General features: G+C 34.8%; 1 protein-coding gene across 3 annotated transcripts in view; it reads right to left on the bottom strand.

Annotated features, from left to right (window-relative positions):
• Nucleotides 1–27491, bottom strand: part of DENND4A (DENN domain containing 4A) — a 95547-nt gene that overhangs the window by 35714 nt on the left and 32342 nt on the right. The window contains exons 7-19 of one of the 3 annotated variants that reach the window (XM_060152224.1): nucleotides 27266–27324; nucleotides 24307–24451; nucleotides 23876–24051; nucleotides 19612–19712; nucleotides 17621–17839; nucleotides 16921–17066; nucleotides 7040–7173; nucleotides 4474–4609; nucleotides 3893–4099; nucleotides 3671–3799; nucleotides 3262–3403; nucleotides 2726–2854; nucleotides 126–242 (exon numbers count right to left, since the gene is read on the bottom strand). In XM_060152224.1, the coding sequence (XP_060008207.1) occupies nucleotides 126–242; nucleotides 2726–2854; nucleotides 3262–3403; nucleotides 3671–3799; nucleotides 3893–4099; nucleotides 4474–4609; nucleotides 7040–7173; nucleotides 16921–17066; nucleotides 17621–17839; nucleotides 19612–19712; nucleotides 23876–24051; nucleotides 24307–24451; nucleotides 27266–27324 (1840 nt within the window). Of the gene's footprint in view, nucleotides 1–125; nucleotides 243–2725; nucleotides 2858–3261; nucleotides 3404–3670; nucleotides 3800–3892; nucleotides 4100–4473; nucleotides 4610–7039; nucleotides 7174–16920; nucleotides 17067–17620; nucleotides 17840–19611; nucleotides 19713–23875; nucleotides 24052–24306; nucleotides 24452–27265; nucleotides 27325–27491 lie in introns of all 3 variants that reach the window. The other 2 variants (XM_060152220.1, XM_060152231.1) reach the window with 2 other exon arrangements.

A 27491-nucleotide genomic window follows, 5' to 3' on the forward strand; every position in this document is an offset into this window, starting at 1 on the left:
ATGGGAGGAAATAGGAGTAACAATGGGAAAATGAAACATAAAATTAGTACTTTTATACTTAAAGTCACTCGACTTTTCTATTAATGTAAACTCACAGTTTTATACAATATCAACTTAGTACCTACAGGAACTAGAATCACTCCCTTTCTTATCTTCTTCTTCTTGAATGTCCTCAGTAGATGTATCCCCTCTTCTAACTTCATCCTTAGATAGTGAATTATATCCAAGGTCAGACTGGCCACCTGGAAAAAGAAAAAGACAAAAAACCCTATGCTGTTTATCATCAACTTCTTTAGTAAGAAGAACTGGAATTAGAAGCAACACATTGGTGTTTAGATTTACTCATAGAAATTTTTCTGGATAACTTCCAGTTGAAAGCATTATTTTGTTAGTTCCTCCCCATCTCTATTAACATAAGAAAGGGATGATCACAAAATAATTTATTTTTAGTTTCACAATGTAGTCAACAGTAATTACATATGTTCACACTACTATCCGGGCTCCAAAAGACACAGACAAACCACACATTCTTTATACAAGTCCATGACCTTTCTAGGTGAAGGTCTGAGATCCAGCTAAGCAACGGAGAAGAAAAATCTGCAGGGAACTCCTAACAAAACACTCACACACAGATCACTGGAGCCAAATGTCTAAATCATCTGACCAAGAAAATGGGTTTATTTAAACTTCTTGATAGGTAGTTATTCTGAAAATTCAACTGAATAATTACTGAATTGCACATGAGTACAAATACATGGGAATGAGAAAAAAAACTAGTGTTAAAGCTATTAAGAAAAGCAAACTCTGCATCAATATAAGAAAACTTCTAATACACTGTTCTATTAAAGAGGCTCTCTGTAATTTTCAGCAAATTGTTTTCACTAGATTAGCATCAAAACATAAGGTTTTGAATTCTAGTACTCTACCTTAGGAGACATGATTTTAAGTAAACCACTTAACCTTTTTGTTTGAATCTCAAGTTCCCAGATTTATAATATAAAAGGTTGTTATGATTATATGAGTATATGACTGCATTAAAAATGGTTTTATAAACTTGCAAAGAACTATCTAAAGAAATTGTATTAAGTATCATTAGGTATTTAATATCTTTGTTATAATTTTGAGTTTGGTATTTTTTCTAATCAGTTTCATCTCTATTTCCAAAGAAACTATAAATTATAAAACGTGAAGATAATCTTGATAAAATTCATGCTTTTATTATAAGGTCTGCACTGCTTTAAGATGGCCTTCTTTTAATTTTTTTATTTTTTTGCGGTACGCGGGCCTCTCACTGTTGTGGCCTCTCCCATTGCGGAGCATAGGCTCCGGACGCGCAGGGTCAGCGGCTATGGCTCACAGGCCCAGCCGCTCCGCGGCATGTGGGATCTTCCCAGACCGGGGCACGAACGCGTGTCCCCCGCATCGGCAGGCGGACTCTTAACCACTAGCGCCACCAGGGAAGCCCCCTAAGATGGCCTTTTTAAAGGCCACAGTTAAAAACAAAAGATGGATTTCTTCATTTTTAAGAGATAATGCCTAAGGATGACTACTACAACTCTGTGATTAAATTCACAATTGCATGAACAAGAAACAAAACCAGGGCTTCCCTGGTGGCGCAGTGGTTGAGAGTCCGCCTGCCGATGCAGGGAACAAGGGTTCGTGCCCCAGTCTGGGAAGATCCCACATGCCGTGGAGCGGCTGGGCCTGTGAGCCATGGCCACTGAGCCTGCGCGTCCGGAGCCTGTGCTCCACAATGGAAGAGGCCACAACAGTGAGAGGCCCGCGTACCATGAAAAAAAAAAAAAAAGAAAGAAAAAAGAAACAAAACCAGTCAAGGAAGAACAACATATCAAAGCACATAGCTTATATTTATTACTCTTAAAAGTATGCATAAAAGGAGACAGACCAACAATGTTAAAATTTGAAGATAGAAGCCTCCATATTTTATTATTAATGCTTAGATTTTTAAAGTTTCTGTCCATTAATAGGTAGCTCTTATACTGTATTCACAAGTCATGTCTAATTTTTATAATGTAATAATGAAATGGACAGAATTATTTAAATAATTTAGGTGTGTCAGTTTTAATAATAGAGAAAGTTTATGTACAAATCTTATATTTTAATGAAATTAAGTCATCTTTAGTGCTAGAATGTTACAAGTTTTATATATATTTAAAATTTTTCATTATAGCTTTTAATTTTAATATAGTTGAAGACTCGCAAGAAGTTGCAAAAATAATACAGTACAGAAAGTTCCTGTGTACTCTTTATCCAGCTTCCCTGAATGATAATATCTTACATGAAACATGGGACACTGTTAAATCTTGGAAATTGATGTTGATATGGTACTATTAACTCAGATCAGGGATCTAAGTTTCTTTTTTTAAAATCCTAACAACATTAAAAGAACTATGATAACATGTTCATAATACAAAGAAGAACTTACCCTAAGAAAATGATATGATAAAGAGACCTGTGTGCTATCCAGAGTTAATTGGATTATCATGGACTAAACACTCGAATACTTTCTTAAACTTTCATTTCTATTCAAATAGAGAATGAATAAAATTGCATAGTTATAAAATACAATGTCATATGCCTACCATATAAAATTAAAAAGTGACAGTTACATATATCACTGAAAATTAAAATCTAAAAAAGACAGGCTAGCAAACCTAGTTTTTAAAATGTATTGTAATAAATGTATACATAAGCACACACAAACCTGTACTAGATCTATCATCAGAAGCATACACTTTGATTAAACCCGTATTAAAAGGTGCCTGCTCCACAGTGTGTGTCCCATGACCACTATCCATGCTGCCATGACTAACAGCATCCAGGTCACTGCCATCTGCTTAAGAACACAATTTGACAGCATTTTACTACTCACGGAGATACCAAAAATACATATTAGCTTGCTGCTCAAGTTAATAATCTACTAATACTGAACATGACAAGCGTCACATAATTAGCAAAATACAACTATAACAAAGAAACCTATTGTGAATTATTAACGAATACTAAAACAAGACCACCAAAGGTTGAAAATTTAACAGTTACAACAAAATAAGTAAAATTTGGTGTTTTTTTAAATGGGAAGAACACTCTAATATTAGAATTTGCTTAATGGCAATAAAAACTAGAAAACATTCAATATTTTGAAACTAATTAAAATTTCTAAAAGGTGGAAATTGTAACTAGTCAATTAATTTTAAAGAAAAAGTACAACATATACATCCCTTAAAAACTTCTAATTACCTGAGAGAGTTGTTTGTGATAAATGTGCGTGTTTCTTTAAAGCTCTTTTGAACTGAGCTACTCCTAAAACAACGTTCCTCACTTTTGTCCAAAGAAAATAGCCACTACGACTCCTTGAAGGCCAGGTACTTTCCAAAACAGCCTATTCATTTGACAAAATAAAATAATTAGTAAAATAATTTTTATAAATGAACACCCACTGGCTTTAGAGTTAATCTAAAGAATAAGTAGATTGTATAATCCAAAATATCAATAGAACAAAAAAAATCTTACTTCCAATTTACAAAATATATTTTAGATACTCTAAAAGAAATACCAAATAATCCCTGCATCATTTATTTCTGCCATTAAACTAAGGTTGTGAAATCACAAAAGTTATACTCTTTCTCCATTAAGTCAAAATAATTACCTTATTATAATAACCATAAGTTATGGCATTGGGGTCAATACCAGCTTTCTGCATTTCAAACAGCACTCGAACTGCAAGCACTGGCTGATCATACTGTCCACAGAGCTGCATAAGAATGCGGTAGCACACCTGGAACACAGTAATTTCGAAAGTGTACAGAATCAAAAGATCTATGTACATAAATCTGGAATAAAATAATGCATTTTAAAGGATAATTGTTACCTCATCAGGTGGATCCATCTTCTTTGACTGCATTTTTTTAAGCACATCATAGGCTGTTTTCAGAGCCCTGACTTTTGAATGACATACTTTCACATAAGCTGGGAGACAAATAAACCACAGCCCGTAACAGTGACGCAGTAGACACCTAGACCACATCTGAGGAATGGAAGAGTACCTCTTGGCAATTTTATGGGCTGATTTAATTTCCTAGAAAAAATGCAAGGATCTTATTAATAAATTTGCACACTTAAGCATCCTTATCCTTAACTGAAGGCTGAGCAAGTACAACTCACATGCTTTTATAATGTTTCCCTAACAAAATCTGTCTATAATTAATATATATTCAAGTCTTTGCTTTAATCTGTATTATACAATATGTAAAATAATGTTCTAGGACAAGAGAACTGGTTAATTTTTTGAAGTCAGATTACTCTAAATTTTCTTCAGAAGGCTTCAGGGAGCATAAATGATCTACTAATAGTTATATATGGGGTACTAAAGTATATTAAGGGAGGAAGAGTGTCAAATTTATTTTTGTTCTAATACTTGATTACATGAAGAATACAAAATCATCAAAGCACCTGTTTTGTTCTTCTGAACATGGGAGAAGGGCTACTAGGACTACTTGATTTTGAAGGCAATTTGCTCTTTCGGGTTTGTAGAAATCCTTCAGGTCTCTCAAATAAATTGTTCCTAAGAACTGGAAATCCATTATAGCTGTTTTTGAAAAGAAAAAAAAAATCTCAAGCACACATAGATGATCATACTGGTTACAAGCTAAAAAAAAATTATGACCAATAACTTATTTTAACTTATTAACTTATTTTAACTATCTTTCTCCATCAGACTATGATAATCAACAAATATTCACGCTAATGTTGCTTTTCTTACTATAATAATAAAAATGTAATAGCCAAATACAGATTCAAGTATGTATTTTAGAGGGAAAAAAGTGAAATACATTTAAATTTTGCTGAACTTGACACCAAACTCCAAAGTAACTCAAAAAAACTTTGTTAGTATTCGTGTAAATAAATAGCAAACATATCAGATAATACGGGTAAAAGGCCCACCAAGTCAATACCCTTTCACACAGGACAGTTATTAATATCATTGTTTGGATTAACATATTACTGTAGAACCTTCCTCTTAAAAAAATGCAAATAACATAAGTCAACCAGGACAACCTATTACATTATCATGAATGGATTTAACTGGTTAGGTAAGCTGATTCAGGGCCTCATTTATGAGAAAGAAAATTGAAGAGGCTGGAGAAGAGGAACAAAGATTAGAATAGGCAACTCTATGAGGAGGTGGGCCTAATTTGGGTGCTAGAGCAGAGTGTTTGGGGCATTTAAAAGGTAGCAGCAGCTGGGAAAAAGACATGCTAAAACGACAGAAGAAGCCCCTGAGGAGAAAACTTATCCTACTTTAGAATATTCTTAAAGGCATATAAATAGTTTTAATTAACTAAGAAGAAAACTAACTATAATAAAATATAAACTATATCTATTATACATTATTATAGGAAAATCCAGTAGAATAAGAAAATATTAGTCATGACTGAATGTTAAGTAGGAATAAAATAGCAATGAAGTTCAGGAAAACTATGTCCCCTAAGAAAATTCACTGTATGTACATGGTGTGATAATAAGACCATTCTGTGTATCTTATGGAAACTTATTGTCTTATCATTTTATACAGACAATGCAAGTATATGAGTTACCTCCTACTAACAGGATCCACTGTGCCCATTAAAGACACTTAAGGATTTTCCAATGATGGGTATGATTACACCAAAATTATATTAGTAGTCTCAAGGAAAAAAAATGACTTAGACTCTTTAAAAAATGGGAACTTTTTAAGCTAAGTAATTTTCTTATTAAAGGACTAAATCTAAAGGTAAATTTTAAATTAAAAAGTTAAAACCAAACCACAAAAAGAAAAACAAACTATATTAGTGAAATATACCAAAAGAAGTCTTAGAAGTGTATAATGTATGAAAGAGATAAAAGAAATGAGATCTTGTTTAGAAAGAAAAAGAAGAAAGAGAAATTATGAGAAATATTTTAAATGTCTTTGAGAAAAGGCAGACTTCTAAAAATTGACATGAGCAATATATAAAAATTAAGGGTAGGAATCAGGTGGCTTATGAAGTAATCAACATTCACAAACATCTGTTACACTACTTTTTCATCTGTAAAAAGAAGAATTCAATCCAAGTTATAAATAAGGATGTCCTGAAAAATCCCTTTTCAATGAAAATAACAAACTGTGACTTAATAGATGTGAAATGGTTTTAGAATCTTCAAATAAGAAATTATTATTGGAGAATTTAAAAAATCTAAAAGGAAATGCCATTTTAATGGTATATTAGAAACTACCTCTAGTTATAACAAATGTTATATATAATATATGTATGTATATAAATACATATCTAGATATATAGATGTATAATAAATCTACCTCTATCATAACCCTATCACTGTGCTCAGAGTTTTTCTCTTTCCCACTAGACTTGAAAAAGAGACCAGTGGATCATTCAAGTCTATACCAAGCACTTAGCACAGTACCTGAGCCAATTTCCTAAATTAACAATGACCAATCCCAATAGTTCTGAATTTCCTTGACTTTATAAAACTCATGGAAAAAATTAAAAGCCTAAAAAAATCACATCATCCAAATCAAGGCCACAGATATCGACTCTAAATTAGATTTAATCCTTTTTTAAAAAATTGAAGTATAGTTGATAATCCTTTTGTAAACCAAGGTTACATTAACCAGCCTGTGTTGGGGGAGGGGATGAAAGTGAGGAAACCAGCCTTAGGGAGAAACAAAAATAAAAATTCTGTAATAAAAGTGCTGCATTTTGGTGGGGTGGGCCCTAACGTCTTAATCAACATTTATGAGAATATATACTTATGCAGATATAGAGAGCTTCTTAAGTCTATAGAATGCAAAATTATATATTTTTTCTTTTTATACCTCAAAACTTAGTAATGGATGTGGGATAAGCTTGCTTACCACCTAAAAATTAGGGATCTGTAAAGTTTGGATTTTTGAAAATACCACAGTCCTTAGAAAGCTACGTCACAGATGATGGATTGCTTCTCTCTTTCAATCTCAAACATTCTGCCTCTTGAATACCTGTACTGTAAAGGGGGTTCTTCACCATTGGGTAGATGGGGAATCTCAGGTGGTGTTACAAAAACAGTATGTTCACTTTTGAAAGATTCATCCAGTTCTATAAGTCGCACTTCACCACTCTTGTCCATATCCACCTGAAGGAGTTTAAAAAACATACATTAAAAAAATACATTCGCCAGACAAGTGTTTGTCTATAGGGGAATGGTTAAATAAAACATTTACACAACTGGATACTAAGAAACTATTTTTTTAACAAAAAAGAATGAGCAAGTCCTCTACGTAGCACTATATAAAGCTCTCCAGGATAATTAAGTAAAAATAATAAGATTCAAGGACACTGTATACTATCTTTTAAGTAAGAAAGAGGGAGAAATTTTTTTAATTAAAAAAAAGAAAGGGAAAAATAAGAACACATATTCATTTTTTGCTTGTAGTCACATAAAGAATACTTAAAAAAAAAAAAAGAAGAGGGACTTCCCTGGCGTCCAGTGGTTACGACACTGCGCTTCCACTGCAGGAGGTGCAGGTTTGATCCCTGGTCGGGAACTAAAATCCTGCATGCCATGCAGCAGCGCAGCCAAAAATAGGAAAAAAAAAAAAAGTAATTATCTATTTGGCTAAGAGGAGATGAAGGGAGTGGACAAGAATGGGACAGGACCAGATTTCCCAATATATACCTTTTAATGTTATTTTTGCATTTTGAATAATGAAAATTTATTCAAGAAATACTATTTAAAAATATTATTATATTAACATATAATACTATTAAAACGTACGTGTGTGTGTGTTGAGAATACTGGGTTCTGTCTTTGATTTCTACTAAATATAACGAATTTCCCTAAGTTCTTCCAGCATATGTAGAAGCACATTTGAATTAAATTCTAGTCACATCAATATTTAAAGCATTTTAGTAGTACTATTTCCCCTAGATACTCTATGGTAAGGTAATAGTCATAAAAAATAAAAACTTCATAGAATCTAAACTTCCCAAAAGGCACTCATAAACTAAAGAGCACGACATTGACATTAATTTAAACCAGATGTCAAACACAAAATGACAGATGACAAAATATAACCCACAGAACTTTTCCAGGTTAGACAGAATTAATGTCACATACCAGCCAGGAATAAATGGGAAAACAAGAATTATTAACAAGTTAAATCTTAAGATAAGGATTTAGGGCAGAGTATACCAAAAAAGGACAGGGATAGCTTTAAAGTTTTTCTAACTTTTAAGAAGAGTTGATACATTCAGAATCTTCTTATATAAATTGTTGTTTATAATTTCACAGCATTACATGCTGTAATCTCTAGTATTAAAGAATGTTTTTAATGGTGTATCCAGACATTTTAGACAACAATTAAGGCGTGTTTCAGAATTATAATTAATGACAGGAGAAAATGTTCACAAAATAATGATAAATGAAAAAATCAGACTACTAAATAATATAAATGTGTGTGTGTGTATACACACACACACACAGTGTGATTCTAATTTTTCTAAGAGTGTGCCTATATCTGTTATATAGATATATTTCTGAGTGTGCGCACTGTCTCCCATACACACAGATGCACATACACATCTGTTATCAAAATGTTACCTATGGGTGATGGTATTACTGGCAATTAATTTTCTTTATATTGTTATTTGCTTTCCAATTAAAAATAATGAATATTATTTTTATTTTCTTTTTAAAAATTACAAAAGTAATAAATGCTCAGAATAAAAATTTAAACAAGGCAGACTATATTGCTTTTAGAATAAGCACTTATTTCAATTCTGTTGAAGGATATCTGAAAGTTAATCAGTATAAAAGAAGGTGCCTTTCTTTTTAGCCTGTCAAAAAGACTTTTTATATGGTAAAACTAGCAATGATACAACAAATATAGTAAGTTGGATAATCACAAACCCTGCTGGTACTCCAAACTGGTACAGTCTTTTTTAGAAAGCAAGATGTGTTTAAACCTTATTCTTTCTTAGAATAAGTTCTAAGAAAATAACCTAACATGAAAAAAAGCTATCAGTATGAAAGATGGTTTTTTTGCAGGACTGCAATAGCAATAAATTGGAAATTATCTGCATGTCAAAAAATAGGTAAATGAATAAAGGATGATACACAGATGAAATATACAATCATTCAAAATGAAAAGAGTGAAGGTTATGCAGACTCCTGGTTGAACAAGACAAATTAAATACAACAATTTACCTTCAATCCTTCCTAAAATCTCACCAAAATGAGAGTAAGGAGATTAAAAAACAACAACAACGACAAAATGAACTGGAGAGAAGACAACAGCAGAGCTGAGTTCAAAACATTTCAGAAGCTGCAAAGTAGATTGATGAGACCTGTCAAAGCTGAAAGCCACATATCTGGCACTGGTGAGGGGATAGAGGAGAGCACCCAAATAGTCAGCCATTTTGCTCTACGGAGCACCAGAAAGGTCAGGAATGAAAACCATGATGCCCCTGAAGATGGGAGGGCAAGTGGGGTTGAATTGGGAGAATTAGTTAAATCCTGCATTTAAGAACTCCTAGACCCCTTGCCCAACCCAGTATAGTTAGGCCACTACCTCTCCCCAACATGGCATAAGACTAGGTTGGGTCTTTCTGAGTGAAGAACCAGAGGGACTTTAGACTTGAGGACACCAGGCAGAGCTGAGGAAGATGAAGAAGGTTAATAAAAACAGGTGAAGTGAGTAAAAGCCTACATGTTAGAACAAGTGGAAAATCTTAGTTACCTTCCCCACTCAGCTCTGAGAATACTTGCAGTCAGGCTTATGCACTCCAGGCTTGAGACTGGAGATACCTCCTGGGGAAACTACGTAGCCTAAAAGAAAAGAACTACAGACACTGATCAAATAGGGACTCTAATGAAATAGTTGAGTTCCTTTATGATCATCAGTCTCATATCTAAGAAAGCTCCAAGCCCCACCCTCCCAGAAAGAGCTCTAATGAGTTCTCTGTGCCTCACACTTGACAACGAATACCAACCAAAGATCATACAAAAAACCAATAACTTGAAAAAGAATAAAGTAAACAAATATTAAAAGGTATTTAGAAGAAGCAGAGACAATGCAAGGGGGAAAAAAAACCTTCAAAATAACTGAAATGAATAAGCCTACACCCATGAAACAAGAAGATGCTATAAGAAAGGAGCATTCAGGGACTTCCCCTGGTTAAGTGGTTAAGACTCTGTGCTCCCAATGCAGGGGGCCTGGGTTCAATCCCTTGTCAGGGAACTAGATCCCACATTCATGCCACAACTAAGGAGCCTGACTGCCACAACTAAGGAGCCCGCCTGCCACAACTAAGGAGCCCACCTGCCACAACTAAGACCTGGTGCAACCAAATAAATAAATAAAATAAAAATTTACAAAGAAAAAAAAGAAGAAGAAAGGAACATTCAGAGAATGAAAAGGAGCTATGGAAATTACAAAAATGATAGCAGAGGTAAAAAGTATACTATAATTGTTGAAAGATAAAATTGAAAAATCTCCCAGAAAGTGGAGATGAATGACAGAGGCGCAGAAAATGGGATGGGGAAAAAAAAAAAGAAAAAAAGAAAATTAAGCAGATCAGGCCAGGAGGGCCAATATACAAATATGTATTTCAGAACAAGAGAACAGAGAAAGTGGAGGAAAGAAAAAGAAAGAAAAAAATTAAAGAAAATTCCCCACAATTTGAAGGCCATGAGACCATAGATTAAAAGGGCCTACAAGTGTCCAACTCAGGTAAGAAAAGAAGGCTGACACCAGGCATATCCTTGTGATTTCAGAATATCAGGGATCTTAAATGCTTCCAGACAGAAAAAGAGATTAGGCACAGAAGATTAGAAATCAAGATACTGTTAGACTAGATGTTATTCTCAACAATGACAAGCCAGAAGACAATGCAGTGATGACTTGATTTTACATCCGACCAAATTAGCATTCAAGTATTAAGGCAGAATAATGAAATTTGCAAACAGGCAGGGCATCAAAAAATGTATCTCCCATGTACTCTTTCTCACTAAACTACTGAAAGCTGTGATTCACCATAACAAGGAAATAAACCAAGAAAGAAGTTATTGAAGCCAGAAAGCAGGGGATACAAATCCGGAGAGAGGTCAGTATAATTCCAAGATGATGGTGAAGGAAAATCCCAGAATGACAGACTAGAAAGCAGTCAGTTCAGACTGGAACACAAAGATGGAAAGCTCCAGCAAGAACTTAAAAACAAACAAACAAACAAAAAACAAATGGATAGATTACTTAATATTAGAAAAATGGAGAGATTTTAGATTTTTTACCTTCATAGAAGAGTTTGGAGATGAATTAATAATACACACAAAACAAGAAATATAGCAATTATTAACTTCAGGGAAAACAAAAGTCCATACATAAAAGGAAATTTAACTACAATATATATATGGCCTACCTGTGATTATATACAGTGATAAAAATATTAACATTGAACAACCATCTGAACAGCTACATTGGGAGAATTTTGGTGACAGTGGTAAATATGACATTAATAGATAATATATAAAACAATAAGCAGCAATAACAACACATTATTTGGAAATCTTAAGGAAAATGACTGATGAAATGGCTGAAAGAGAAGGTGCTTACTTTTGGGAACAGAAACTAGGGGTGGGAAATAGAACTACCATATGACCCAGCAATCCCACTCCTGGGCATATACCTGGAGAAAACCATAATTCAAAAAGATACATACACTCCAATGTTCACTGCAGCACTATTTACAATAGCCAGGACATGGAAGCAACCTAAATGTCCATCAACAGAGGAATGGATAAAGAAGATGTGGTACATAGATACAATGGAGTATCACTCAGCCATAAAAAAAGAACAAAATAATTCCATTTGCAGCAACATGGATGGACCTAGAGATTGTCATTCTGAGTGAAGTAAGTCAGACTGAGGAAGACAAATATCCTATGATATCGCTTATATGTGGAATCATAAAAAAGGGTACAAATGAATTTATTTACAAAACGTAAGTAGAGGCACGGATATAGAAAAAAAACTTATGGTTACCATGGGATAAGGGGGGGAGGGATAAATTGGGAGATTGCAACCGACATATACACACTACTATATATAAAATAGATAACTAACAGGAACCTGCTGTATAGCACAGGGAACTCCACTCAATACTCTGTAATGACCTATATGGGAAAGAATCTTAAAAAAACAAAAAAAAGAGTGGATATATGTATAACTGATTCACTTTACTGCACACCTGAAACTAACACAACATTGTAAATCAACTATACACCAATAAAAATAAAAAAAAAAAAACTAGGGGTGGGAAAAAATGTGACCTAAGCCTTGTAAAATCATTTGACTTTTTAAACTAGGCTATGTTTTACTTTTTAGAGATTTAGCAGCATATAAAAACGTTTCTAAGATCTGGTTATGTAAAAAATTAGGAAGTATACTATAATTATGTAAAAACATTGAAAGTAAATGTAAAGTGGATATTAGGGTACTGGGCTTATGAAGTTTTTCCTCCCTTTTATTTTCCACACTTCCTGTTACTTTACAAAACAACATTAGGAACATGTCAATGATAACTCAAAATCACTCGTATCCCTAGTAGGATATGGTATCCATGGACAACCCAAAAGCAAATGAGAAGCTCTCTATACAAACATTTTTATGCAGATGAAATGGGGTAAATGAAATTATAAGGGCAGCAATGATAATGAAGTAGAAGAGATGGACTAGAATAAAAAGGTTATTCTGGTCCAACAAATATCCAAGGTCATTGGAAAGGAAGCTGGAAACTACTCCGGTCTCCATAATGTAACATTATAGGAGAACTACTTGTCTGTGAGCACCAGGTGCTTTTAAATTTTTATTTATTTATCAGCTTCTCCCTGTCAGACCTGTGTCTTTGCTTGCATAGAAAAAAATCTGTGGACATGGACAACTACTCTAATTCTAAGTATTGTAAAGTCTACTAAAATATTAAAATTGTGCTCTGTAAATTCAGTACCTTGGTAAAAGATATTTCCCCTATCTTGTCTACCAATAAAATCTCATTTCAACATTACAAAAACAGCCATGTAATAAATCCTCCATTTATCAGTTGGGCATTTCTGTCTTTTGGAAAGCACAGTGACATCTGTCTCTACTGGGAGAAAAAAGAAATCCAACACCCATGGCAGGATAAAATTAAAATAATTTTCATATTCTCTTCATATTTTTTCACAAGACATTAAAATGCTCAGAAAACACTGCAGAGGAATGCTTGGGAAACCAAGAAAAACCTTACCAGGCTATTTGTTGCACAAAACTGCTTTTAGTTAAGCTGCATCCTATAGGAACAGATTGTAAGGATTTAAAATACAATCATATGAAGAACAAGAACACATGGTTCTTAAATTAGTCATAAATGAAACTCAAATAATTTTCATACATTGTTTTTCTTACTCCTATTCAGGATTACTCACTCCAGCTTTTTAAAAGTTGGTCAAATGTTTTCTGTTTGGATAGGCTAAGATCAAAAGAGGAATGTATCTAATTTCTGTTCAATCTCAGTCATGGATTCTGCTCAATCTTAAGCACTTAATGCACATCTAATATTATTTAATTTTCATAGCTAAACTGCCAGAGGTAAGGGGATCTGTTCACTTAAAAAATTAAGCTTAAGGTCACTTAACTAAGGAATAACCCCACATGAATGTCTATTTTTAAAGTATTACTGATATTCAAAAACTGTTTATAGATTAAAAGTAAGCACTGACTTGCTGTGCTAAATGCACTTAAACTGTGGTATTAAAATATGAAAAGTAGTAACAGCACTGTGTAATTATTTATTATTTCAGAGAGTTCTGCTTAATAATACTAGGAATACAATTAACCTCTACTCTCACTATATATGAAGGTTATTAAGATATATTTTATGACATCACAAATAAAATAAGATCAATTTTAACTAAAAAAAGATAAATTTTGGATTTTGTTACATTTTGTTATTTTCTCTAATAAAACAGTTCCTTGAATTGTAATAAAGCAAATACAAGTAACTATGTTTTAGTGAGTTTATTTTCAGTTTTGATTTTCTTAGGAATCATCAAAATCTTTAAGTATAACATTAATCCATTATATATAAGTGATATTTTGTTGAATCTAGACTTTGAATGGGTAAATAGCATTTTAGGAAAACAATCTGCCTAGAAATAATAATTACACATTTAATTGGATTGTTTCTTTTTTGAGACTTCTCAGAATTTATTTTCTTTAAGCAATCACTCCAGTCACGCCTCGCATTTTGACTCTTATCAACTAAATAACAGGTGACCTATTTTCAGAAAATCCTAGACAATATAGTAATTATCAGTAATAAAATATCCTCCTTAGAACATGATACCCTAAGTACCTTGCAAAATTATGTCATGTATGTCTTACAATATTAATGTTTTTTTTGTTTTTTTTTTTTTCCGGTACACGGGCCTCTCACTGTTGTGGCCTCTCCCGTTGTGGAGCACAGGCTCCCGACGCGCAGGCTCAGTGGCCACGGCTCACGGGCCCAGCTGCTCCGCGGCATGTGGGATCTTCCCGGACCGGGGCATGAACCCGTATCCCCTGCATCGGCAGGTGGACTCTCAACCACTGCGCCACCAGGGAAGCCCGAAAATCATTTTTATAAGACACATTTGGTACTTATTTATTTGATCAATCCCTCCATATGTAACAATCTCCCATCTCCAACACCACTCCTCCATGCATATGACTCCTTCACCCTAATTTGGCTTTGACAACTCCTTCCAGACCAACCCTCTGCCCCACCAGGCTGACATCTCCCTCATCCAGATTAAACTATGATACCCCATTTGCTGGGCCTACCCAGTGGGGACACTGTCCTTGCCTTGCTTAGACTCTGACACTCCGTGCTGTCCTCATGTCTGCATGGACGCATCCTGTTTAGGTTCTGACCCCTGGAAATAGTCTGTCCTCCAGCATGGACACTCTCTTTATCCTGCTCGTCCTCTGATCCCCCATGCTAGGCCACCCCCTGCATGGATAGATGCTCTCCTCACCAGGCATGGGCTCCAAAACCCATGCTAGGCTGCTCCTCCTTCACCCATTCAGGTTTTTTTTTTTTTTTGCCATAATTGCTGTATTTTTTTTTTACATCTTTATTGGAGTATAATTGCTTTACAATGGTGTGTTAGTTTCTGCTTTATAACAAAGTGAATCAATTATACATATACTTATGTTCCCACATCTCTTCGCTCTTGCGTCTCCCTCCCACCCTCCCTATCCCACCCCTCTAGGTGGTCAAAAAGCACCGAGCTGATCTCCCTGTGCTATGCGACTGCTTCCCACTAGCTATCTATCTTACATTTGGTAGTGTATATATGTCCATGCCACTCTCTCACTTTGTCACAGCTTACCCTTCCCCCTCCCCATATCCTCAAGTCCATTCTCTAGTAGGTCTGTGTCTTTATTCCTGTCTTACCCCTAGGTTCTTCAAGACATTTTTTTTCTTAAATTCCATATATATGTGTTAGCATACGGTATTTGTCTTTCTCTTTCTGACTTACTTCACTCTGTATGACAGACTCTAGGTCCATCCACCTCATTACAAATAGCTCAATTTCGTTTCTTTTTATGGCTGAGTAACATTCCATTGTATATATGTGCCACATCTTCTTTATCCATTCATCCGATGATGGACACTTAGGTTGTTTCCTTCTCCGGGCTATTGTAAATAGAGCTGCAATGAACATTTTGGTACATGACTCTCTTTGAATTATGGTTTTCTCAGGGTATATGCCCAGTAGTGGGATTGCTGGGTTATATGGTAGTTCTATTTGTAGTTTTTTAAGGAACCTCCATATTGTTCTCCATAGTGGCTGTACCAATTCACATTCCCACCAGCAGTGCAAGAGTGTTCCCTTTTCTCCACACCCTCTTCAGCATTTATTGTTTCTAGATTTTTGGATGATGGCCATTCTGACTGGTGTGAGATGATATCACATTGTAGTTCTGATTTGCATTTCTCTAATGATTAATGATGTTGAGCATTCTTTCATGTGTTTGTTGGCAGTCTGTATATCTTCTTTGGAGAAATGTCTATTTAGGTCTTTTACCCATTTTTGGATTGGGTTGTTTGTTTTTTTGTTATTGAGCTGCTTATAAATTTTGGAGATTAATCCTTTGTCAGTTGCTTCATTTGCAAATATTTTCTCCCATTCTGAGGGTTGTCTTTTGGTCTTGTTTATGGTTTCCTTTGCTGTGCAAAAGCTCTGACATTTCATTAGCTCCCATTTGTTTATTCCATTCAGGTTTTGACACCCCTCTTTGAGCCACTGTTTCCCAAGCTCCTCTCTATCCACCATGGATACCCACTTTGCTCTATCCCACTAATGATAGTGGACTACAGGGGCAGGAAAAGTTTCACACATGAATTTAATATAGTAGAATTAATTCACTTAATTTACGCTACAATAGCACTCCCAAATTGTAGAAATATTCAGGTGAAATGTTATGTTCTACACTTACTCTCAGCATGTGACAATCCACCTTAGACCAAAAGGAGAGGTGAAAATTAAGGATGATCAAGTTAGAGGTCCATAGGCTTGGACAAAACTCCCATAGTCTGTAAAGTGGACAGGAAGTGTTACAGACCTGGTTGCTAAAATAAAACTCATAATTTGGTAAAATCCTGCAAAGTACTCTTAAGAGGTTGTGGTCTATAACATCTAGTAGGCCACCAAAACTTTCATAATAAAGGGTCAGTGATGAAATGGAATTAATGTAAATTTTGTTAAAAACTGGTTAATTTATAAATAGAAATGTAACTCATAACATTTACAATAGTCACACAAAAAAAGTTACGGCACTGTAGACATACTATTACTTACTTTATCTACACAATCATCAAAAAACGCCAGGCTTGCATCTTTATCACTGACAAAAGAACATTCCTCAATGAAGCGAATAAACATTTGTGTTTTGGTCATCATGTTATAGAATTTCTGATGTGACCGGTCGCGGCTTCTTAAGAAAGCTGTTCAACATAAATTTGTAATGTTAGCATATATAACACCATTTACAGATTCAGAGAATTTTTGAGCTAGAAGGAACTAGGTCAACCATGTCATCTATACTCCCACACCCTACTATTTTGCAGAAAAAGAAACTAAGACCCCTGAAGGGGAAGTAACCTGACAAAGACAGCAATAGGAAAGGAACTTGAAACCAGATCTTTCAAATCCCCCAACCCAGGGGCTCCTCTGCTTGCCCAACACCACTGGGCTGCCCTGAAAGCTAAACACATCAATATCTTAACACATCTGTGACACAACAGAGTGCAGTGGTACATGGTTAGGAAGCTCTGTACTTTTCAAATAGTCTCTTTTGCATATTTTGCTAATGGGATTATATCTAATGTGCCTGAGAAATAACCAGTCCAATGGAAATGGATTACCAACTGAGTTGATACTCACATACTCCTGAAATAGGTAAGTATATTTTGATAAATATGAGCTACTAACCCCGAAAGCAATCATCACAAGGTTAAGCTCAATAATATGAAAGCTGTAGTACTATGCAGTCACTCACCTTGTAGGGCAAAAAGAGAGGCTGCATCTGTGGCTGTCTCAGATGGGGCTTGTGTTATTGGTCTTAAGTATGATCTATAACCTTTTAAAATAGAGGCCATGAAACACAAAAATGCCTCCTGGATTTCCAAATCTATCATGTGCAACCTCTTTCCAGAATTAAAATCATAATCATTCATTGCTAAGTCCATTAGTCCATCGTCTCTTGGTCTCTGCTGCACTGTGAAGAAATACAGTGTTAATGTTTTCCCCAGAACTGTCAAAATTAGTGTTCATAATGGTATCAATTATAAATCCATTGCATATGTAATTCAAGTCATTATGCTGCGTACCTTAAACTTGTACAGTCCTGTATGTCAATTATATCTCAATAAAATTGAAAGAAAAATAATAAATGTCGTGTTTTCAAAAGGGCTCAAGCTACTTCAACCCTTTGTTTACATAACTCCTTAATATATAACCCTAGCAAAACTTGAATTTGGTCTGAGGATAAGGATGGTAGTAATGCTCAATGTTAACTTCCTGATTTTCATGGTTATAGCATACTGTAGTGATATAGAATGTACTTATTGGTAGGAAATACACTCCATTTGGAGATGATGGGGACATCTATTCTCAAAAGGTCACAGAAACAAAGTTTGTGATTGCCTCAAAATTTTAAACCTTCTTAAAATATGAGGAACAATAAATCATCTTAGGGAGGTGTTTTTGGAGTTCTTATTGTTTAAAAAAGTAAAAGTATGTGGGCACTGGAATGGAAGGCCTAGGTTTTAATCCTAGCTTCATCCTTATTAACTGTATGATCTCTGACAAGCTACCTTCCTCAAACTTAGTATCTTCACAGTTGTAAAGACAAAAGAATGTATGTGAAAGTGCTCTGAAGCTGTAAAGTGATATATAATCCTGAATAACAATATCAGTATTGTTTAAACCTGTAATTTTAAGCTGTAAGATTCTGCCCTTCAGTACAGCTAGATGGGTTATTTCACTTATTTTAATAATACTTAAATATTGCTACAAAAGATGCTGGACTTCTCAGCTATTCAAAAGAAGCACATGAATTTTTAGAAAGCAATTAACTAAGTAGCTTAAAAAATTCCATACATAATTTATTTGTTCCATAGTATAAAATTTGTTCCATTTGATGTCATTTTTTCATATCCCAATACTTATGAGCCACTTCCAAATTATCTATTTGTTATAACGTTTACTTTGAAAACACTGTCTTTTTCCATGTCTCTTTCCAACGATTCTATAGGCATCCTTGAACCCTCGAGGATGTAGGCAACCTCCCATGTTTATATTTCACCTAATACATAAATGAGAACCTCAAATATTGCTGCACCATTACTGACCATTTTTTATACAATAAGTACTAAATTATGAACCCTGAATGGACTGTTGGTATAAAATACCAAGAGGATTAGTTAAATGAAGGCTTAATTCATCTTATTGGTGATTCTGGATCACTATCAAGATACTCTTATTGTAAGCTTTGAACTGAAATTCTCCATATCCTAATCAATTTTCACTTTAATTAATTTCCGAATGCTTTTGGCAAGCTTCTATTTTCAAATTACTTGAGGTAAGCACAGCATTAAGATCTACTGAAGGTGAAAAGCACATGACCTTGCTCTCAATCCACAAGAATCATCAGCATTTTCTAATGTAATTTAAACCATCTGTCTTAGATTTTCAAAACTAACTTTCTATTCTATGTATAAAGAAAATATACAAGTAGAAACCAGTATTGTTCTATAGTATTCGAAAATAATCACCTTAATCTCTTTTTGAATTTTATTATGATGTAAAATATAAACTTTGTAAATCTCCCATTCAGCTTCTAAAAAATTTTGCTTTAATGCTCATTTGCCTTTAAGATTGTAAAACCACTTTCCTTTAGGCAAACGCCATCCTTTTACAAGTAAGGCAAAGTTGCTGGAGTCCTTTCTTCAGATTAAATTACTTCCTTTAAATAAATTATACACTTACATTTTGCCAACTGCTGGTGCAAATTATTCAGTGTGTTCATCAGATTTTTACATGGTTTCTTTGGAAGTACCTTCCAGGCTACATTTTTCTTATCACCAGTTCTGAGATTAAATGACAACAATAATATATTTGTCAGATTAACTTGGGGTGGGGCAGGGGTGGGTATATATCTGTTATTTATAAACAGGGGAAAAGAGAAAACACATTGAACAAAAATAAAATATACAAAATATTCTACTTAACAGAAGAAAAATACTACAGGGGTAAATTGGAGTGTTTAATACTTAAAAATTAATTTATATGAGAGTAGAACCCTGTATTAAATATAGCTCAAAACTTTACACTTATGTTTATATTGAGTCAATTCCACTTGCTTTGGAATCATGCAAATCACTACAAAACTTAATGTGGTGGTCATTACTCTTAATCTCATCTAAGAGTCTTTAGACACCTAAATATTGGGAAAATCCTACTATTAGGGGATTTTTTCTTATATACTCTAAGACAAAGCACTGTAGAAAACTTTCAATGAACTTATGATCCATAAAGCTTATCAAAATACTTCGGTATATCCAAATATTTAGTTTCCTAAAAATATAAGTAAAATTTAGCTTTGTTTCTTTCAGAAAAGAAATAATCTATAATGTTAGATTATTTAGACTTCCCTGGTGGCACAGTGGTTAAGAATCCGCCTGCCAATGCAAGGGACACGGGTTTGAGCCCTGGTCCTGTAAGATCCCACATGCTGCGGAGCAACTAAGCCTATGTGCCACAACTACTGAAGCCCACAAGTCACAACTACTGAAGCCTGCGTGCCTAGAACCCGTGCTCCACAACAAGAGAAGCCACTGCAATGAGAAGCCCACGCACTGCGACAAAGAGTAGCCCCCGCTCGCTGCAACTAGAGAAGGCCCATGTGCAGCAACGAAGACCCAACACAGCCAAAAATAATAAATAAAAAATAAATTAATTTAAAAAATATTAGATTATTTGAATAAAGTATAACACTCCAAAATACTTCTATAACTATAAAAGAGGACATCAGCTTGACAGTGATATCTTTGTTTCTAGATGAACTCCTATAATCTCCTTTATACAACCTTTACAACACAGTTAATCCTTTTTTAAAAAAAATTTATTTTATTTATTTTTATTTTTGGCTGTGTTGGGTCTTTGTTGCTGTGTGTGGGCCTTCTCTAGTTGCGGCGAGTGGGGGCCACTCTTTGTGGCTGTGCGTGGGCCTCTCACCATGATGGCTTCTCTTGTTGTGGAACACGGGCTCTAGGCACACGGGCTTCAGAAGTTGAGGCACATGGGCTCAGCAGTTGTGGCTCGCGGGCTCTAGAGTGCAGGCTCAGTGGTCGTGGCACATGGGTTTAGTTGCTCCACGGCATGTAGGATCTTCCCGGACCAGGGCTTGAACCCTTGTCCCCTGCATTGGCAGGCAGATTCTTAACCACTTCCACCAGGGAAGCCCATAATCTTTAAACTATATATGGAGTGGGAGAAGAAAAGAGCATGGTGATAAAACATGATAAAGCTTTTGGACTTAACTATAGCTTTGTTGATTCCACTCTCTATTTATTAAATCTTTTTTCTATTTCAAAAGCAATAAATACTCATTTTAGGAAACTTGAAAAATGCAGAGAAAAAGGAGAAGAAAAGTAAATCACTTATGTTCTAACCACCAAAGACAACATCACAGCACCGGTGTGAAATGGAATTGCTGAACTTTTTTTTTTTAATGTTCCCTAAACTTCCCACAGAACAAAAAGGGCAAATATTACTTTCAAACAAAAGAGTGGATGGGAAAGCTTAAGCTGACAAAGAAGAACTGTCTTGGAATCTATCCTATCTTTCCACAATGATAATAAAATACAGATAGGGCAGGGTCAAACTGCAGATGTCCTGCTATGAGATTTTATTTCATCTATAATGTGACCAGTACTATGGAACCATGTATTAAAGTGAGAACACAATGTAAAAAGACTTCTGACATTATTTTCTTGCTAAAACACAGCACTCCTACTGTGCCTTAGCATTCACTGTGTGTGTGCCTGCCTTGCTAACCAGATTAGCAACTTAAGAGAAAGGAGTGTATCTGGTTTGTCTTTTTATTCCCAGTGCCTAGAAAAAAAACAAAAAAAACAAAAAGGCACTCAAGAGATGTCTGTAGCATAAGTGAATGAACAGTATTTTGGTATCATTTCATCAAATTACTATTATTTACTCACATAATTTCCTCCTCTTGTCCTTGATATCATCACTGTAAAACTTGGCTCGGGAGAAGAGTTTTATCGAGGGACTTCCCTGGTGACGCAGTGGTTAAGAATCCACCTGCCAATGCAGGGGACAAGGGTTCGAACCCTGGTCCAGGAAGATCCTACATGCCGCGGAGCAACTAAACCCATGTGCCACGACTACTGAGCCTGCGCTCTAGGGCCCATGAGCCACAACTACTGAGCCCACGTGCCACAACTACTGAGCCCAAGCACCTAGAGCCCGTGCTCTGCAACAAGAGAAGCCACCGCAATGAGAAGCCTGTGCACCGCAACAAAGAGTGGCCCCTGCTTGCTGCAACTAGAGAATGCCTGCACGCACAAACGAAGACCCAACGCAGCCAAAAATAAATATATTAAAAAAAAAAAAGGAATTTTATCTAGTACCTGAGTTTGGATCTATGACAGACTTCTGCATTTTTATTCATAGTGAGTTCCATTTATAGGATTACTATTGCATAAGTAGTAAGCCAGTAATTAGTGGCAGAAGTAATAGTTATAGAGTCAGACAATGATAGTTTCAAAATCAGTTCTGGCAGTATTAAGTTATGTGCCTTTTTATAAATTACTTAAAAATCTAAGCTTTGGTTTTCTTATCTGTCTGTCAGACTGGTTAGTAAAAACTACCTCACAAAATACAGAGAATAATATGAGATACCTTAGGCTATGCATACAGCTTTATGCCTAGTACATATCAGATATTAACTTCCCTTTCTTCAGAAATTTCTTGACATTCATAATATTTTCCTTATTATATGTATTTATGAGTCAGAGAAGGGAAAAGGAAACCACAAATTTCATACTCAGATTTTTCTTTCAAATTTCAGGTTGAGGCTCCAGAAATTCAGGATGAAGGAAAGTAGAAAGCTATTAATTCACTAGTTTAGTCTTCCCATAGGTTTGGAAAGGCGATAAAACCAAGAAGGAAGACCACTGATGAGTGCAAACAAGTCATGTTTCTTTGATTCTTTAACTCATTAGTGATCAAAACAAAGTTAAAATAATAAGAAAAAAATTCTTTTAACAAATTGAGGAAAAGTATAAAAGTATAAAAAGAGAGAAAATGTATATTCTTATTTACCACCCTGAATTTCAATTTTTAAAAACATTATGTCATGTAACATTAACAACTGGCCAAAAAAAAGATACTAATTTAATATTTGAAGAATTAAATATTTCTGGTAAAGTATGAAATGTTCATGGTAAAGAATCTTTGACGCTATTTATCCCATATATAAAATGGCTTTAATGCACAAAATACATCCCATATTTTCTTGGTTAGGCTTTTGAAAGCATAGATGCCTTATAAAAGAAAATTATTTTTGCTAAACTTTTCTAATGGTTTAGGCAGTTGAGGTTTTGACATATAACAATGCTAGAATTAATGTAAGATTTCAGAATTAAATCAAAAGGCTTTAATATGAAACATGCTTATTTAAAAATGGAGAAAAACCTATCTCACAAATACGTACTTAAATTGTAAAAGGTATACTAGCTTTTGGGCTTTACTAATAGGGTAACTTGCAGTTATTTTAAGTATATCCTGTGGATGCAACATGGTATTGCATCAATTTCCTCTTCCCTGAAGAGCTTAAGTATGATTAAACTGAAAATAAACAATACAAGAGAAAACACTGAATTATAAAAAAGCTGTAAATATACAGTTCCAGTAGCTTAGCTACAACTTAAATATTATTCCAATAGAGAGAGAGAAAATTATAAAATCCTTACATTTCTTACTTAAATTTCTAAGTAAGCGTAAGATTATAATATTTCTCAAATATTGAAAGAGCTGCCATGTAGATAATACACTAAACTTATCCCATCGAAGTATAGTAAGAACTGATTCAAAGATGGTAAAAACCCCAAATATAAAAACAACATAGCTCAAAAGAATTCTAGTTATCATTCACAAAAAATACATTTACATACATACACTACAAAGTTGTAAATTACTAGAAGTAGAATCATTAAAACGAACTTACTGAGAAATTGTGTTGGTATCTAGGTCAACACAACTGACATCTGGTGGAGGGTCATAGAGATCAAAGTATCTTGAATCAATTCCTACTATGAACGGACATGGTGCACTTAAGACATCTGCTAAAGCCAGTGGGCAGAGAGGAACATAGGGGCATGGCCAGTGGAAAGGGAAAATCATCTTGGATAAATAAAAGATAAGAGAATATTTAGCTGTTTGACATTGAAGCATAATTCATCAGCACACACAAAAAACTGTCTTTTAAATATTTATACCAAAAGTAGTATAATGCTTATTAAATAATTACAACTAGTGTTAATGGCCAGAAAATTGAAATGCATTACACTCTGAATTTTAGTTAAGCATTAAAACAGCTTTAAATTATATGAATAATTAGGTTTAAAATGAAACTGATTGCCAATAAGAAATACTTACAGACACTAATGCTTCTGTCACACTAGTAAGCACTGAAGGCCGTAAGGAATGAATAAGAATCTTATGTTCTGTTACTGCAAACACCAGTAGTGTCACAGCATTTTCAGGGCCTAAATTCTGAAGTAGTGTTGAAAACTTGCCACCACTATAAATCCAAACAAAAATATATAATTAAAGAAAACAGAGATCAAACACCTCATTATCCAAAATAATTTTTAAAAGTTCATGATTAGGGTAGGATTATAGTTCATATTACATATTTAATTTTAAACATGACTGTTGCTCTTATGTAGGGAAAACACTGCATCAGAAACACACTATGAAAATAATGAAGTTTTATGAGGTTCTGAAATCATTCAATTCTTCTGTGTTGTATTAAATATGGAAAATGAAAAGTCATCTGCTTCATTTTATATAAAAAGATCTGCCATGTAGATAATGTTCAAATAAAGAATTCAATGTATAAGAGGGGTGCTTTGGTTGAAAGCAAATCGTTTAATGCAAGTTTTTTTAACATGGCTCATCTTCCTCTGTAATTATCAGAAAACGTATGTGACTTACAGGCCCAACTTCCTTAAGGTAGATACACATCTCAAAATTTGGATTTACAAATAGCTAGATTATCTTTACTATTGTAATGATAATATTAATTAAGAGCTACTAAGTGATGATACACATATACAAAGCAAATTAATAATCAAAACTTAGACATTGTACATGGTAACAAAATACTGTATTAACAAAGTAAATGATTCTGGGTTTCCCTGGTGGCGCAGTGGTTAAGAATCTGCCTGCTAATGCAGGGGACACGGGTTCAGGCCCTGCTCCGGGAAGATCCCACATGCTGCGGAGCAACTAAGCCTGTGTGCCACAACTACTGAGCCTGCACGCTAGAGTCCACGAGCCACAACTACTGAGCCTGAGTGCCACAACTCCTGAAGCCTGCTCGCCTAGAGCCCGTGCTCTGCAACAAGAGAAGCCACCCAATGAGAAGCCCGCGCACTGCAATGAAGAGTAGCCCCCGCCCGCCACAACTAGAGAAAAGCCCGCGCACAGCAACAAAGACCGAACGCAGCCAAAAATAAAAAAATAAATTTTTTAAAAATTTTTAAAAAAGTAAATGATTCAGTAAGTTAACCAGTATTTCATCTTTATAATGTTAAATAATTGGCTTCACTAAATTAACTTTTTAAAAGTAAACCAAAACTAATAAAGTCTCTTGGAGAAATAAACACAATATGCCCACAAAAAACTTGTGCATGTTCATAGCAGCATTACTTATAGTAGCCCAAAAGTAGAAACAACCCAAATGTCTGTCAACTGATAAATGGATAAATAAAATGTGGTATATCCATACACTGAAATATCTGTTGGAAATAAAAAGGAATGAAGAACTGATGCATGCTATAACGTGGATAAACATTGGAAACATGTTAAGTGAAAGAAGCCAAACACAAAAGGCCATATTTTATATGATTCCATTTATATGAAATGTCCAGGACAGGCAAATCTGAAGCGAAAGAAGCAGATCAGCAGTTGCCTAGGGCTGGGAAGGGGGAGTGAGTGAGTGAGAGAGAGAGTGAGTGAGTGAGTGAGTGAGTGAGTGAGTGAGTGAGTGAGTGTGTGTGTGTGTGTGTGTGTGTGTGTGTGTGTGTGTGTGTGTGTGTGTGTGTGTGTGTGTATATAGGGATGGGGGCTGGGAAGGGGGCGTGTGTGTGTTTGTGTATATAGGGATGGGAGGGGTAAGGGAGGGTAACTGCTAAAGGGTACAGGGTTTTTTTGGAGCTACGAAAATGTTCTAAAATTGATTATAGTGATATTTGCAGAACTCTGTGAATGTAATCATTGAATTGTACAATTTAACTGGGTGAATTGTATGGTATGTAAATTATATATCAATAAAGCCATTACCAAAAAATAAAAAAAGGCTCTTGGGTAATGTAGAATTGTTTTAAAGTAGTCTCAGTCAGTATTTCTAATTTATTCTCAGCTCAAGCAAAGGTTAAGAAAACACTGGTCACTCTGGGCCAAGACCTGGTGATGAAATAATCTGCAATTCTTACAAAATTAATGTCAAAGATGGCAGCTGGTCTCCCTTAGGTATGTGCTACAAAATAACTTAATTATATTGTAACTATTTCCCTGCTAGAAAAATTACACAGCTAATTAAATTTCAAGAAATGATACTTAAGAAAAAACATATTTCATAATCTCTCTGAACTTTTTTTTTTTAAGAAGATGTTGGGGGTAGGAGTTTATTAATTAATTAATTTATTTTTGCTGTGTTGGGTCTTCGTTTCTGTGCGAGGGCTTTCTCTAGTTGTGGTGAGCGGGGGCCACTCTTCACCGCGGTATGCGGGCCTCTCACTATCACGGCCTCTCCTGTTGCGGAGCACAGGCTCCAGACACACAGGCTCAGTAGTTGTGGCTCATGGGCCTAGTTGCTCCGCGGCATGTGGGATCCTCCCAGGCCAGGGCTCGAACCCATGTCCCCTGCATTAGCAGGCAGATTCTCAACCACTGCGCCACCAGGGAAGCCCTCTCTGAACTTTTAAGGTGATGAAATACATTATTCTATTCCATGGGCTAGTATTTATAAATAACTTTTTATTTGGGGGTTAAATTTAAAATTAATTGCATTTGAATGTTCTTCAGAGGATATTTAAAGCTAAAAAAAATTGTTTTCATAATCTACAGACATAGATACGTATTTATGTAGTTGCATGTACTTAATCATAATAAATGGATACACAAAATACCAAACACTATTGTAAAAGTTTTTCTGTGTTCTTTAAGACCTTTAATCTCACTGTTAAGTAAAAGAAATTTAGGTAAGAAACAACTAAATGAGAAGTATTTCCATCGACACTTGCGATCTTCCCCAGGAAAGAGAGAAAATACTTGAATGTTACTTTAGCTCACACTACATTTAGAGAAACACAAATGAAATTTTACTTGCCTTAGCGGAAGAGGTGAAGAAACAGGCTGACTGAGAATCAGATTATCATGTGGTGATAACTGAAAATAGATTTAAAACAAAATATTTGAAATATAAAGATGAACTTTAAAACACCACCTTCCAGAAAAAACCATATATATATAGACGATGCCCATAAAGTTTCAATATCCCCATTCACCAGTATAGGAACCATCTATATCACTAAGATCCTGAAAAATATGTCCTG

This window comes from Lagenorhynchus albirostris, chromosome 1, assembly GCF_949774975.1.
Source record: "Lagenorhynchus albirostris chromosome 1, mLagAlb1.1, whole genome shotgun sequence".
Classification (NCBI taxonomy): Eukaryota; Metazoa; Chordata; class Mammalia; order Artiodactyla; family Delphinidae; genus Lagenorhynchus; species Lagenorhynchus albirostris.